This window comes from Phocoena sinus, chromosome 3 (genome assembly GCF_008692025.1).
Source record: "Phocoena sinus isolate mPhoSin1 chromosome 3, mPhoSin1.pri, whole genome shotgun sequence".
NCBI classification, from domain to species: Eukaryota; Metazoa; Chordata; class Mammalia; order Artiodactyla; family Phocoenidae; genus Phocoena; species Phocoena sinus.
Genome location: NC_045765.1, coordinates 97,314,562 through 97,328,465, shown reverse-complemented (window position 1 = coordinate 97,328,465; position 13,904 = coordinate 97,314,562). Strand labels below are relative to the sequence as shown.

General features: G+C 36.4%; 1 protein-coding gene across 4 annotated transcripts in view; it reads right to left on the bottom strand.

Annotated features, from left to right (window-relative positions):
• Positions 1-13,904, bottom strand: part of FAM172A (family with sequence similarity 172 member A) — a 428,631-nt gene that overhangs the window by 376,026 nt on the left and 38,701 nt on the right. For 3 of the 4 annotated variants that reach the window (XM_032625780.1, XM_032625777.1, XM_032625779.1), the window contains exons 2-4: positions 13,363-13,486; positions 5,642-5,743; positions 416-516 (exon numbers count right to left, since the gene is read on the bottom strand). In XM_032625780.1, coding sequence (XP_032481671.1) covers positions 416-516; positions 5,642-5,743; positions 13,363-13,468 — 309 coding nt within the window. In that variant the 5' untranslated portion in view covers positions 13,469-13,486. The remainder of the gene's footprint in view (positions 1-415; positions 517-5,641; positions 5,744-13,362; positions 13,487-13,904) is intronic. The other variant, XM_032625778.1, reaches the window with a different exon arrangement.

The following is a 13,904-nucleotide window of genomic DNA, read 5'->3' as shown; positions in this document are numbered from 1 at the left end:
CAAGATCAGGATAATGAACACATGCATCACCTCACATAGTTAACACAGGCAACTCTTTTGATTTTTGTTTTTTGTTTTAGATAAGCACTTAAAAGAACACTTATTCTTCCTCGCACAGCAGAGGATTCAAGCTCCTAAAAACATTAAAAATAGAAAATTTAGCATGAATTTGTTCCCTTTATAACGACTCACTACAAAATATTAAGGTCATGGGAAGGATATATTTATGTAAAAACATAAACTTTTAAACTGAAAATATGTTTCTAGCATTACCACAAAAAATTAAAAAATGCAAAAACTGTTTTTAATCACTTTTTTGTAGAAAGAGTGCATGTACTGCTTCAGCTTCAAAACCTTTATTCTGACTATTTAAAATTGGAAAAACACAAGGTTGAAGTTGTATACACGACCATACCTCTCCAAGCGCTTCATATCTTTTCTGGTTCCATCTGTGCAAGTCTTCCCGGTAGTTAAAAACAAATGGCTCCCCGGTTTTTATGTGCCTTAACTGCCCCTCTAGAAGACAAACAAACAATATTGCTATGATTCAGAGTACATTTATAATAATATGGAAAGTATAATAAATAATGTCTAATAAAAATTTAAAATATCTTTCTCAGAACAGTTTCATTTTTTTCATCAGATTTTTTTCTTCAAATATCCATATGATGCAAACATATACATAGTATAAAAGAATGACCCCAAGTATTCAAATGCTATGTCTCTGATCTTTGTTTCTCTAATCCAAAGCAAATTAACAATATTTGAGGGCCTACAATGTATGAGGATTTTTGCTAGCTATAGCCATGAACGTGGTCCCCATTCCTAAGCTTAGAGGCTACCTGAGGAGTAACAGCATAAACATTTAAAAGTTAAGCAACTTTTCAGAGAGTTAAACAAGAATGAAGTAAGTCAACAGTCTAAAAACTGTTACAGGCAATTCACATAGATAATAAAGTCTAAAATGAGTTTAGAAAAATGAAGGATGCCTATCGGCTAGAATAGGTTCAGAAGGTTTTAGTGAAATTTCTCAACTAGGCCTTGAAATACAAGTAAGATTTAAAATGGAAATTGGAGAGAGACAGTGAGCCAAAACAGGTTTAGACTGTCAAGTCAGACTCATACAATTCAGAGATCTTACTGATAATTAATAACTTTACTAATAACTTCAAGGGTACAAGCAATCAAGAGGCACAGGCAAAGCAGGTCTGGAACAGCCTGACCATGTCTTCCCAGGGCCTATCCTCTCACTGGATAGCACTCTCTGGTTCAGAATAGGTGATGTCTCTAAGTGGGGCACATGAGTTACCTAACACATTGGTGAGCATGCTGGTTATAAAACAATTCCATTTTATGTGCCAGAGAGTTGTACTGCTCATGTGATATTTTTCAGAGAAACATGCCCTACATATCCACAGATTATAGGTTTGTTTAACCATAAGCAATGCCAAACCAGTTATCCTGCTCAAAATACTCCATGGATAAGGATTCTCCTCATAGCACAGACCAGGCCACCTGTCTTCTTGCTTTCCCCAGAAGCATTCCCCTGGTATTCAAGAGAGAAACAGACCACAGACCAAGTGCTTTAACACCTTCCCTCCCGCCCCTACTTAGACAACATAAACAGAATTTTGAAAAAACATGACAGCAAGTTCAAATAATGGTGAACAACCCAGTTGAAAAGAAACAAAAAGAGTATGAACAAAATAAAATAATACAACATTGGAGGACACGTGGAATCAAATAGCAGAAGGCCCAAACTACTGGGTTTGGACTTTATCCTAAGAGCAATGAGGCACAAGAAAGACTTCAGGGGCAGAAGAGGGACATGGTCAAGCTGAATGGAGTTATTAGTATTTGATTTTTATCCAATGAGGACATGCAAGAGTGAAGAAAGACTTGAAAGGAAAGCTGTGGCACTGAAACTAAAGCCAGGAAATATACTACTCTAAGTAAAACTATTTCATTATTTTTATGAATCAATTTTACTACATATAAAATGGGTATTTTTAATATATAAAATAAGGGCTAATCCTTATTTGTAAAGTTCTTTAATACTCAACATGAGACACTGCACTGGATCATTATAACACTCTTTTATGGTCAGATGATGCCATGTAAATTGTAAGGTACATCTACAGTTTTCTTTCTAGGACAGGGAAATTCCCATTTAGCATACCAACACAAGCAGATTGAAGACATCTGCAAATCTAGCACTTGGCATTTTGACTAAGGCAACCTTAAAGGTACATGACATACAGTAATGTGTAATATTGCTGCACTAAAATTTTAAATGTATTTTCTATGAGACTGCTGTGTGAAGGGGAACTGACTTACCTAGATAGTGAGTTTAGGTAGTTAGATATAGATACTTATAACTACATCTCAAAGAGAGGTTTGGTTTTTTTTTTAATTCTCTGTTCATTTTGGACATAATAATTCTCATAAAGTGATAATGATTTTGATACTTTAGGGAAAATAAGCCCTATCAAAACAGCCAACTATCAGCACTAGTACTTTTTGTTTGCTTGTTTTTTTTCATTGATTTTATTTTTATTTATATATTTTTAAACATCTTTATTGGAGTATAATTGCCTTACAATGTTGTGTTAGTTTCTGCTGTATAACAAAGTGAATCAGCTATACATATACATATATCCCCATATCCCCTCCCTCTTGCGTCTCCCTCCCACCCTCCCTATCCCACCCCTCTAGGTTAGCACAAAGCACTGAGCTGATCTCCCTGTGCTATGCGGCTGCTTCCCACTAGCTACCTATTTTACATTTGGTAGTGTATACATGTCAATGCTACTCTAGTATTAAAAGCGAAAAGAAGGTAAAGAGGCAAAGAAAGTAAGCATTCTTAACCAGAAAAGATAATCTAGATCACTTATGTCATAGTTGTATTTGCAAATTTGGTATTTCTCAAAGGTTTGGAAAATCTCTTCAGCAACTGTCAAAGGTCTGACTTAGGACATTTTATTTTAGAGTCCCCAAAACTCAGTTGTAAAATTTCCTGTGTATACCCAAATGCCCATTATTCTGAAGTGTATCCATATATTTTATCAGATTGGTGGTGGAGTCTAAGACCCAAAATAAGCTATCAATGGCCTAAATAAATTAATAAATTGAAAGTATTTAGGACACTTCCTGGCATGTAGTAAGAGTACAATAAATATCAGCTATCATGGAAGACAAGATTCAAACTCAGTTTGTTGCTGAGTCCAAATATTTTTTTTGGTGATACGAAAGTGTGCTTCCTCAAAATACTGTACAGAGGTATAGTGAGTGTGGGTTGAGGGAAAAGGATAAAAGCCTTCACCTTCATCTTCCAAAGCAAGAGCTGGGCCTTATACAATTCCAACAACTGGAGAATGGCTAAATAGGAATTTTGAACACAAAGAGTATTTGAAAAGGTAAAGTGATTTGAAAGAACAAGGTAACAGTTTGATGAAGGTAAAAAGAATCTCTTCCCCTTCATTACAGTTTTTTTTTTCCTTAGGGTGAACTCTGTATCCAAATTCTTCTGTTACCCAACTAAGAACTTTAAAATTCTTTAGAAAATTTAGAAGCTTCTTCAATCAGGTAATGAAAGTTTCAATTTAAAGCTTTCATAACAGTTTTTTTTATTATAAATCCTGAAAAAAAGTCTCTGGAGATACTAAGTTAGAACTGCCCTTTTAGCAGTTTAATAATGAAACCAGTTTCCTGGTTTCAGAACCTCACCTCTTTGAAAAAATACTCACTATTCACTCTGAGTTCAACCCTGAACTGTATCATGCTAAAAATAAGATCCATAAAAGTAACATTCTCTCCTTGGAATGCAAGAATCTTTGCCTCATACTGTAAGTCTATATTTATGCAAGACAGTGTCCAGGATATTTAAAAAATAAATGATAGGTGTGTGCAAGGGTCCATATGCATTCATGTGTAAGTACACTTGCATGTGCAAAGGTGTAGGTGTGTCTGAAAGTGTGTAAGTACAGAGCATGTGCATGCAAGGGTATAAAAATGTAAGCAAAGATGTGTGTATGAATATATCTGATAGGAAAGTGAGAGAGAAAAGTGTATTGCTTCTTTGTTTTTCACTCCCTTTAAGAAATGTTCAAGGAAGATGAAAGACAGACTTCAATGAAAACTGATATCCTCTATCCATAAAGCAAACATAGTTCTATGATTTACCCATACTACCAACACACTCCCCCAATCCCTGTTCTGAAAGAGTCTGGTAATTGTTTTAGAGGGGCAGAGGCAACATTAGTCTCAGAGCAATTTTGACTCTGTTAATTAAATTATAAAATTTCTTTTAAAAACAAAATATTACTACTCATACATACTTTGCCATTAGATATCCTTTATTAAAAAACATGAAAATTAGTATCAGAAAAGAGATCAAAGTTTCTAATATGCTCTGTTTAAACTCATTTAATAATCTAGTACAAAGAGACTGTCACTGTAAGTTCTAACACCTATAATTGATATTGTACAGACACATGAATCTAAGGAGGCCTCATCGGCAGGAACTGTATGGACGCTGCAAAGACAAGACATTCTCCTGTGGCAATATGTACAGCTTTAAATACATCATGCAACAGGCAGCATGATTTGTACAGGACACCTGAACTCTTCTTGTAACTTACTGTACAGTTCTCTTTTGCAACTTGGTTCTAACCTGGTATTAGAAAATGAATTGGGTTTTTGTACTTTTTGTATGTTGTATGACAATCGTCAATGTGAACAGAATAAAATAACTGCATGTAAAATTTTGAAAAAACACAGTGATGACAGATCACCAATTTAGTTAATGCAGGGCAACAAGTAGAAAGCTGCGATTCAAATGCTACCTGGCCTGTAATAACATTATCCTTCAAGTATTACAATGTTATTAATCTAGAGTTTAATTGTGCTTTGTTCCAGAAACATCCTTGCAGTCTATGGTATGTTATTCCAAATCCCAAGTGCAAAGCTTATTTTATTCAGAACTTAATTAACAAACTTTACAATAAGGACGTTGCCTAAAAAAATCATGGAATTGAGTATTACGCTTTAAAATATTGTCACAGATAATTATTGCCAGTCATTTCATTTTAAATAACATGTGAAATAGTAGCATCTTTCTACATAATTTAATTGGGAGTTCCAGCTGGATACAAGGGAGCTGAACCCTCAAGACTGAAAATATATAAGCTGAATCAAATTCACATTCGTTGGTTTAAGTGACTTGACAACTATGGGAAATTATTACTTGGTTCTTTTACTTGACTGAAGAACTTCATCATAGAAGGATAAGACATTATTCTCAAAAGAAACACATAAAATTTTCTAGCTGGCAAATAAAAGTAGCAAATAATTATCTGTCCTATGATTCTATGAGTTTTTTTTTTTTTTTTTTTTTTTTTTAATGCGTTACGCGGGCCTCTCACTGTTGTGGCCTCTCCCGTTGCGGAGGACAGGCTCCGGACGCGCAGGCTCAGCGGCCATGGCTCACGGGCCCAGCCGCTCCGCGGCATGTGGGATCCTCCCAGACCGGGGCACGAACCCGTGTCCCCTGCATCGGCAGGCGGACTCTCAACCACTGCGCCACCAGGGAAGCCCTATGAGCATTTTTAAACAAATCTTGCATATAGCATACACCACTTACTTTCATTAAAAGCATATTCAAATCCTTCCAGTGTATCAGGAAAATCAAGAGGTGGTTCATCTTTTTTCATTAGTTCATCCAAATCTATCCTAGATAATAAATCTAGAAAAGAAATTACATGAAATTTATTTATATTCATTTTCATAGTTGATAACAAAGATTATATTTTAAATTATTTTAAGTATTCTTTTGTTCTGTTAGATTACTTTTTATGTGTTGCCTTAACTGATAAGATTATTACATTTTTAAGTTCCCAAAGTGCTATATTATGATGAGGTACAGTATCAATATAACATAAGCACTTTCAAAACCATAATTCTCAAAACAATCACAACCTAGATCCTATGTACCACTATGGTAAATTATTAACTTCTTCCCTTCAAAATATACAGCTATTAATTTGTACCTTATTAACCTCCTATCATTTTAAAAATTTCAGATGTTAATATGATTTTTAAAAGGTCACTAAATCTTACATATAAATGAAACTACTATGAATAAGGGAACTTAAAAATAAAAATAATGGTAATATAGCATATTATTCTTTTAGAGGGGAAGATCATAATATTAAACTAAAACATGCTAACTGGAGAAAACTGGCTAACACAAAACAGTTTTTATTCTTCACATCATTTGATTATACATAATAAAAAAAACTGTCACCAAGGTTTTGTAAATAAACATTTTATTTTTGAATCTTTTTAGATTTACAGAAAAGTTGAAAGATAGTACAGATAGTGTCTGTACCCAGTTTCCCCTATTGTTAACATCCTACCTTACAAGGCTACATTTGTCAAAAGGAAGAAACCAATGTCGGTACATTACTGTTAACTAAGCCCAGATATTATTCATCAGTTTTTCCATTAATGTCCATTTTCTGTGCCAGGATCCCACCCAGGACACCACAGTGCATACAGTCGGCACGGCTCCTCAGTCACATCTTTTTATTTTGTGAGCATTTCCTTACCTCCTGTAAGGAGGTGCTGCAGGCTTATCTCGTAGTTTCCCTGCCCCAGCCCTAAAATCAGTCTGTAGACAGTATTTAATGATCTCTTTTAGGCTATCATCATGGGATGAGGCAAAAATTCTTACTATATGTCATCTTAGTGTCATATGGAAACTCGGAAAAATTAAAGATAAACTTCAAATTTATTTAGTTCCCAAAAGATGTGTTTTGTTTTGTTTTTTAAGTTTAGATTTTGAGATTTTTTTCAATCTAACTCAAGTTCCCGAAGAGAAAGAGCTCCTCGGATACATAGTATAGCAAACCAGTCCCCGCTTTCTTTTAAACAAAAGAAGAACCTCAGAATTAACACTTTATTTCTGTCTCTCATTTACACAGATATAACAAATCCATCTGTACAGATCATAAAAATATGCTAGAGGAAAAAATAGTTTGTCTACCTCCAGTCTCTAGTCTTTCCGTAGGACACAAAGATAAGACATCAAAAAACTTGTAAAAAAAAATTAAAAAGTCATTGTTTAAAATTCTTCAATATCCCTGCTGTATCAAATAAACCTCAACTCACACAAATATATACCATTTTCAGCATACAAACATGTTTATAAAAAAAGGTTTGCAAATTGTCTAGTAAAATAAAAAATGTCACAAAGTATGCATACTGGGCCCAAGAGATACATGCTGACAACTTTCTGATTCATTAGTAAAGTTCTGAACAACATGTAAATCTTTGCAAAACAGAGTAAAATAGAAGATTTTTAATATCAAAAACTGGCTTGAAGATTCTCACATCTCTCCTTCCAATGAATTAAATTCCTTTACTTCAGTCATCTTCCACAGTTCAAAATTTAGAAACCTTTTAATCAGACACACAAAAACCATCCAATACATAAGCAGCTGTATTATGTCTAATATCCATTTTCTCCTTCTATCAGCTCAGATCATAAAATGCCATCTAACATCTATATATCATTTTAAAGACTTCACATACTTTACCTCACTTGACCATCACAGCCCTATAAAGTAGTAGCATGTGTTATCATCTTCACTGTCTTTGATACAAGGAAATAAGCTCAGAGAGGTAAAATGGCCTGCCCAAAATTAGACCTTAATAGTAAAGTGGGGTTAATAAAATAAATTTATTCCCCAATACCTAACTCAGTACTCTTTCAAAATCCCCATACTTTTATTCTATGTGCTGTATAAACTCTAAAACGGTGTACCCCCTCTCTTCATTACCTTATAAAAAGAATAAACTCTTCTGAATACAGAAATATGCTTTGGCTTTGACCAAAATGTTCCTTTGAATGATAAAATGAACAACTAAACAAATACGCATTGTTCAAACTTCTCCTCTGTCAACTAGAGAACTATACTTTTTTTTATTTCATTAGCATTGAGAAGACACGTAGAAAGAAATTGTCAGAAATTATTTTTCTGCTTTGTAAAAGGAAAACAATGCTATATAACTGCATTTTACAGAGACTGGATTCCAAAGGCAGTAGATTAGGCAAAAATCAAGTATAATAAAACATTTCCATTGAAAATCCCTTCAATCGCCTATAAAACACAGTACAACTGAATTCTTATAACCTAAATACATATCAGATGTAACACAACGGTTTTTTCTAAAACATGCCTCTGGTGATTAAAGTGATTTAGCAACTAGAATTCTAAACTTCAACAAAGCATATGCAGTAACTGGATAAAAATACCATTTTATACCCCAAAGAATTGAAAACAAAGACTCAGATATTTGTACACCCCCGTTCACAGCAGCATTATTCACAACAGCCAAAAGGAGTAAGCAACCAGTTTCCATAGACAGATGAATGGTGTGATGGTTAATTTTATGTGTCAACTTGACTGGGTGCCCAGATATTTGGTTAAACATTATTCTGAGTGTGTCTGTGAAAGTGTTTCTGGATGAGATTAACATTTGAAACTGTAGACTGAGTAAAGCAGATTGCCCCCCACCTCCAATACGGATGAACCTCATCCAATCCACTGAAGGCCTGAATAGAAGGTGAGTAAGACAGAATTCCCACTCTCTGTATGGCTGTCTTCAAGCTAGGACATCAGTCGTCTGCTTTCACAGCACAGGCTCTGAGGATTTTGGAGCAAAGCCTTGCTATCCACTGCAGGTAACTACTCTCCTTTTGAGAAATAACTCTTGGCCTGCTACTGGGCCTGAGTAGAGACTGAACACTTAACCACGGGCTACCAACTTACCATGTAGCTGTCCATCATGAACTAGGTGTTAACTGACCCACCAAGTCATAAAGTTGGGTGTGTACAATAGCATTCCATCATCAAATGGAAGTGGTATGAATGTGATCAGGACTGAGTAGGCCCTGAAGACAAAAGTAAGTTACATGAAGAAGTGGCCCAAATGCCTATGGTCTCCACTGCTGCTACACAGCCTTCTATCCATCAGTGTGCACCTAAGCCCTCATCAGTTGACAGAAGAAGAAAAAACTTGAGTCTGGTTTATAGATGGTTCTGCATGATATTCAGACACCACCCAAAAGTGGACAGTTGAAACATTAGAGCCCCTTTTGGGGATATCCCTAAATGACAGTGGTAAAGAGAAATCTTCCGAGTGAGCAGAACTGAGAGCAGTGCACCTAGGTGTTCCATTTCTTTGGAAAGAGATATGGCCAGACATGTGATTATATAATGGCTGTGGCCAATTGTTTGCCTGGACGGTCAGGGACCTGGAAGGAACACGACTAGAAAATTGGTGACAAGGAAATCTGGAGAAGAGGTATGTGGATAGACCTCCCTGAATGAGCAAAAGATGAGAAGATATTTGTGTCCCAAGTGAATGCTCACTACAAGGTAACCTCAACAGAGGAATATTTTAAAAATCAAGTGCGCAGGGTGATCCATTCTGTGGACACCAGTCAAACTCTTTCCCCAGCCAAACCTGTCATCACCCAATGAGCTCAAGAACAAAGTGGCCATGGTGGCAAGGAAGGAGGTCATATGGGGGCTCAGTAATATGAACATCCACTCACCAAAGCCAACTTGGCTACAACTATAGCTGAGTGTCCAATTTGCCAGCAGCAGAGACCAACATTTCGTCCCCAACATGGCACCATTCCCTGGGGTGATCAGCCAGCTACTTGGTGGCAGGTTAATTACACTGGATCACCTCCATCATGAAAGGGGCAGTATTTTGTTCTTACTGGAATAGATACTTTCTCTGGATACAGACTGGCCGTCCCTGCACTCAATGCTTCTGCCAAACCTGCTATCCATGGACTTACAGAAGGCTTTATCCACCATCATGGTATTCCACACCACATTGTTTCTGATCAAGAAACTCACATTACAGCAAAAGAAGGGTGGCAATGGGCCCATGCTCATGGAACTCACTGGTCTTAACATGCTCCCCACCATCTTGAAGCAGCTAGTTTGACAGAATGGTGGACTGCCTTTTGAAGACTCAGTTACAGGGCCAGCTGGGTGGCAGAACCCTGCAGGGCTGGAACAAGATTCTCTAGAAGGCTGTATATACTCTGAATCAGTGTCCAAAATATAGTGCTATTTCTCCCACAGCCAGAATTCACAGGTCTAGAAATTAAGGGATGAAAATGGGAGTGGCACTACTCACTATTACCCCCAGCGAGCAAGGAAAAAATGTCCATTCTCCTTCTTCTTCTTTTTTTTTTTTGTGGTACATGGGCCTCTCACTGTTGTGGCCTCTCCCGTTGCGTAGCACAGGCTCCGGACGCGCAGGCTCAGCAGCCATGGCTCACGGGCCCAGCTGCTCCGCAGCATGTGGGATCTTCCCGGACCGGGGCACGAACCCGTGTCCCCTGCATCGGCAGGCGGACTCTCAACCACTGCGCCACCAGGGAAGCCCCATTCTCCTTATTCTTATTCAACATAGCATTGGATGTCTTAGCCAGTGCAAAAAAGCAAGACTGAAAAGGAAGAAATAAAACTGTCCAACTAGCAAACGACATGATGGTCTACATAGAAAATCCCAAGGATCTACCAAGAAAACCCCAAGAACTAATAAGCGACTTCAGCAAAGTCACAGAATATAATATCAACACACAAAACTTCATTATATTTCCAGAAACTATCAGTAAACATGTGACAATTGAAATTAAAAACACAATACCATTTACAATCACTCTAAAAATTATAATAAAGGACTTCCCTGGTGGTGCAGTGGTTAAGAATCCACCTGCCAATGCAGGGTACACGGGTTCGAGCCCTTGTCTGGGAAGATCCCACATGCTGCGGAGCAACTAAGCCCGTGTGCCACAACTACTGAGCCTGCGCTCTAGAGCCCACGAGCCATAACTACTGAGCCCGGGTACCACAACTACTGAAGCCCATGCGCCTAGAGCCTGTGCTCCACAACAAGAGAAGCCACCGCAAGGAGAAGCCCACACACTGCAACGAAGAGTAGCCCCCACTTGCCGCAACTACAGAAAGACTGCAAGCAGCAATGAAGACCCAACACAGCCAAAAATATATACATATATATAAAATAAGTATAAATCTAGTAACAAATGTGTAAGACTTACATGATGAAAATTACAAAGAATCAATGAAGGAACTCAAATATCTAAATAAATGACAGACGTTCCATGTTCATGGACTAGAAACCTCAATATAGTAAAGACGTCAATTCTCACATTCGTCTATAGGTTTAAACACAATTCCTATCAAAATCTCAGTAAATTATCTTTTTGTGGTTATAGACAATTTTACTCTTAAAATTTACATGGAAAGGCAAAGGACCTAGAAAAGCCAAACAATTCTGAATAAGAATCAAGTGGGAAGAATGATTCTAGTCAATTTTAAGACTTACCATTTAGTTCAGTAATCAAGAGAGTATGAATTAGAGAAGAGACAGACACAGATACATGGAACAAAATAGAACACCCCAAAATAAGCCCACCGAAATATGTCCAATTTATTTTTGACAAAGGTGAAGAAGTAATTCAATAGCAGAAACAGTCTTTTTCACAAACAGTGCTGGTGCAATTGGACATCAATAGGCAAAACAAACAAAAAACCCTGACCTAAATCTCATACCTTACATAAAAATTAACTCAAAATTCATCATTAGTTTAAATGTAAAATCTAAACTATAAACCTTTTAGAAGAAAACATAAGAGAAGATATTCACAAAGTAGGGCTAGGCAAAGAGTCCTTAGACATGACATCAAAACCATAATCCATTTTAAAAAAACTGATAAATAGGACTGTTTTAGGGACAAAGTTTTATTCAGTTTGTCAATTTGTCCTAAAATACACTTTACTATGCATTTGCCATTTTATCTTCTAATATTTTCAATTTGACTCCCTCATTAGTCATTTCAAGCTCATGTGTGCTAAGCATTGTATTCCTATTGTACCAATGAAGAAAAAGATTTAGAGAAGTTAAGCAATTTGTTTCATGGTGAGTGGGAAAAACATGAGTTTGAATCCAGATACTTCTATATTTAGACCCTATCCATATTCTTTTAATGTCACTGTACTAACTTTAAAATCCAGAAAAATCCATCTGATCTCTTACATACTGCTTGTGGAAGTGTAAATTGGAACCACAACTTGAGAGATCAAATTTTCGCATTATCAAGTAAGGTTGAAGGTGCATAAAAGCTATCTAAGTGGAAACCCAGCGAGTTTATTTAGATGGAAACACACACGTTCCTTATCCTCCTTCCTAAATTAACCATTATTCTGAGTGTGCAAGTCATTCTCAGCAGCATACATACATGCAGTAAAACCATCTATAGAGTTGTCTATAACTGTCTCCAATTCCTCTCTTCCCATTCTCTACTGAAGTTCTCCAATACGACTTTCATTTCCATCAATTCACTGAAAAGCTCTTTGTGAAGACCATCAATAACCTCTACACTGTCAAATCCAAAATTAAATTCTCAGTCCTCATCTAAGCTGGTTTATAATCATTACTAAATTAATTACTCTCATTTTCTTCACTATGTGTTAAGGATCTCTCTCTTGTTCCTAGGTCTCAGCCTATCTTACTAGAAATTCACTTTAAACCTCTTTTGCTAGTTCTTCCTCATTTTCCTGACCCTAAGATCGAGATGTCCCACAGTTCAATCTTCAGACCTTTTCTCTTTCTGGCTACAGTGACATCCCTGGTGATCTCAATTAGGACCATAACTTTAAATATTACCTCTATGCTAATGATTCCTAAAACTTTTATCTCCAACCCAAATGCCCTCAACTCTACACTCAACTTCTCCAGCTTGATGTTTAAGTGGCATCTCAGTTTAATATTTAATATGTCAAAAACTTAATACTTGCTTTCCACCATCGCCACCACAACCTGCTTTTCCCGCACTTTTCTTAATCTAACTTTTCTTAATCTCATAAAATATGCCTAGAGCTAATGCCACAAAGACAATACAGGATCATTATCCTAACCTAGTATGACATTTCAAACAACAAAAATATGGTAAGGGCACTAGTCTTGACTCAAGAGACCACTAGTGTTAGTTTTACTGTTAAATACATGACCTGGAATAAGAAAAGCATTAAGAATTCTTACATCTGTAAAATCACATGATTTTATGATTTATTTACTGAGTACATACTATATCTCAGAAACTGAGGTAGTCACGGGATACAAATAATTACAAATAGATTAAGTACTGATATTCTTATTTTAGAATTGAAATGAATGTAAGGTCACCTAAATATTCCTATACCTTTATTAGGCACAATGAAAATATCCTGAAAAAGCAAATTAAGTATGTACCTTTCAGGGCTGTTGTCTTTTCTTTTTCATCTGGACCTCCCTGCTGGATGTGTGCCATGCTTATCCAAATTGGCAACAAAATTAAAGACCTCAAGGAAATAGACATCAATCTTCAGAAGACAGTCTAGAATGAATGAAAGCAATAAATTAAGCTCTACTCAATCCTACCTACTCCATGAGAAAGTCCTAGATCCTCCCAATTGGAATTAATCTCTCTATCCTGATTTCCCACTGCACTTTGTTGATGCCTATGCCGTAGTACTTAGCATAGCCTGCCTTGCATTATAGTTATTTATGTATTTGTCTGGGTCACCTAACAGATTACAAGCCCCAGGATAAAGGTATCAACTTTTTGTCATCTTGATGTCTCTCATATCACCAAACACAACACTATACACACAGACACCTAATGCTGCTAAACTGAACTGAGCTAAACTTACTATTTAGGTGTAGTTCCCTATCATCTAATGTTTTTAAAAATATCTCCATGTAGTTTCTAAAACTTGACATTTCTTTTAAAATAAACTGTCAGCATGTCATGT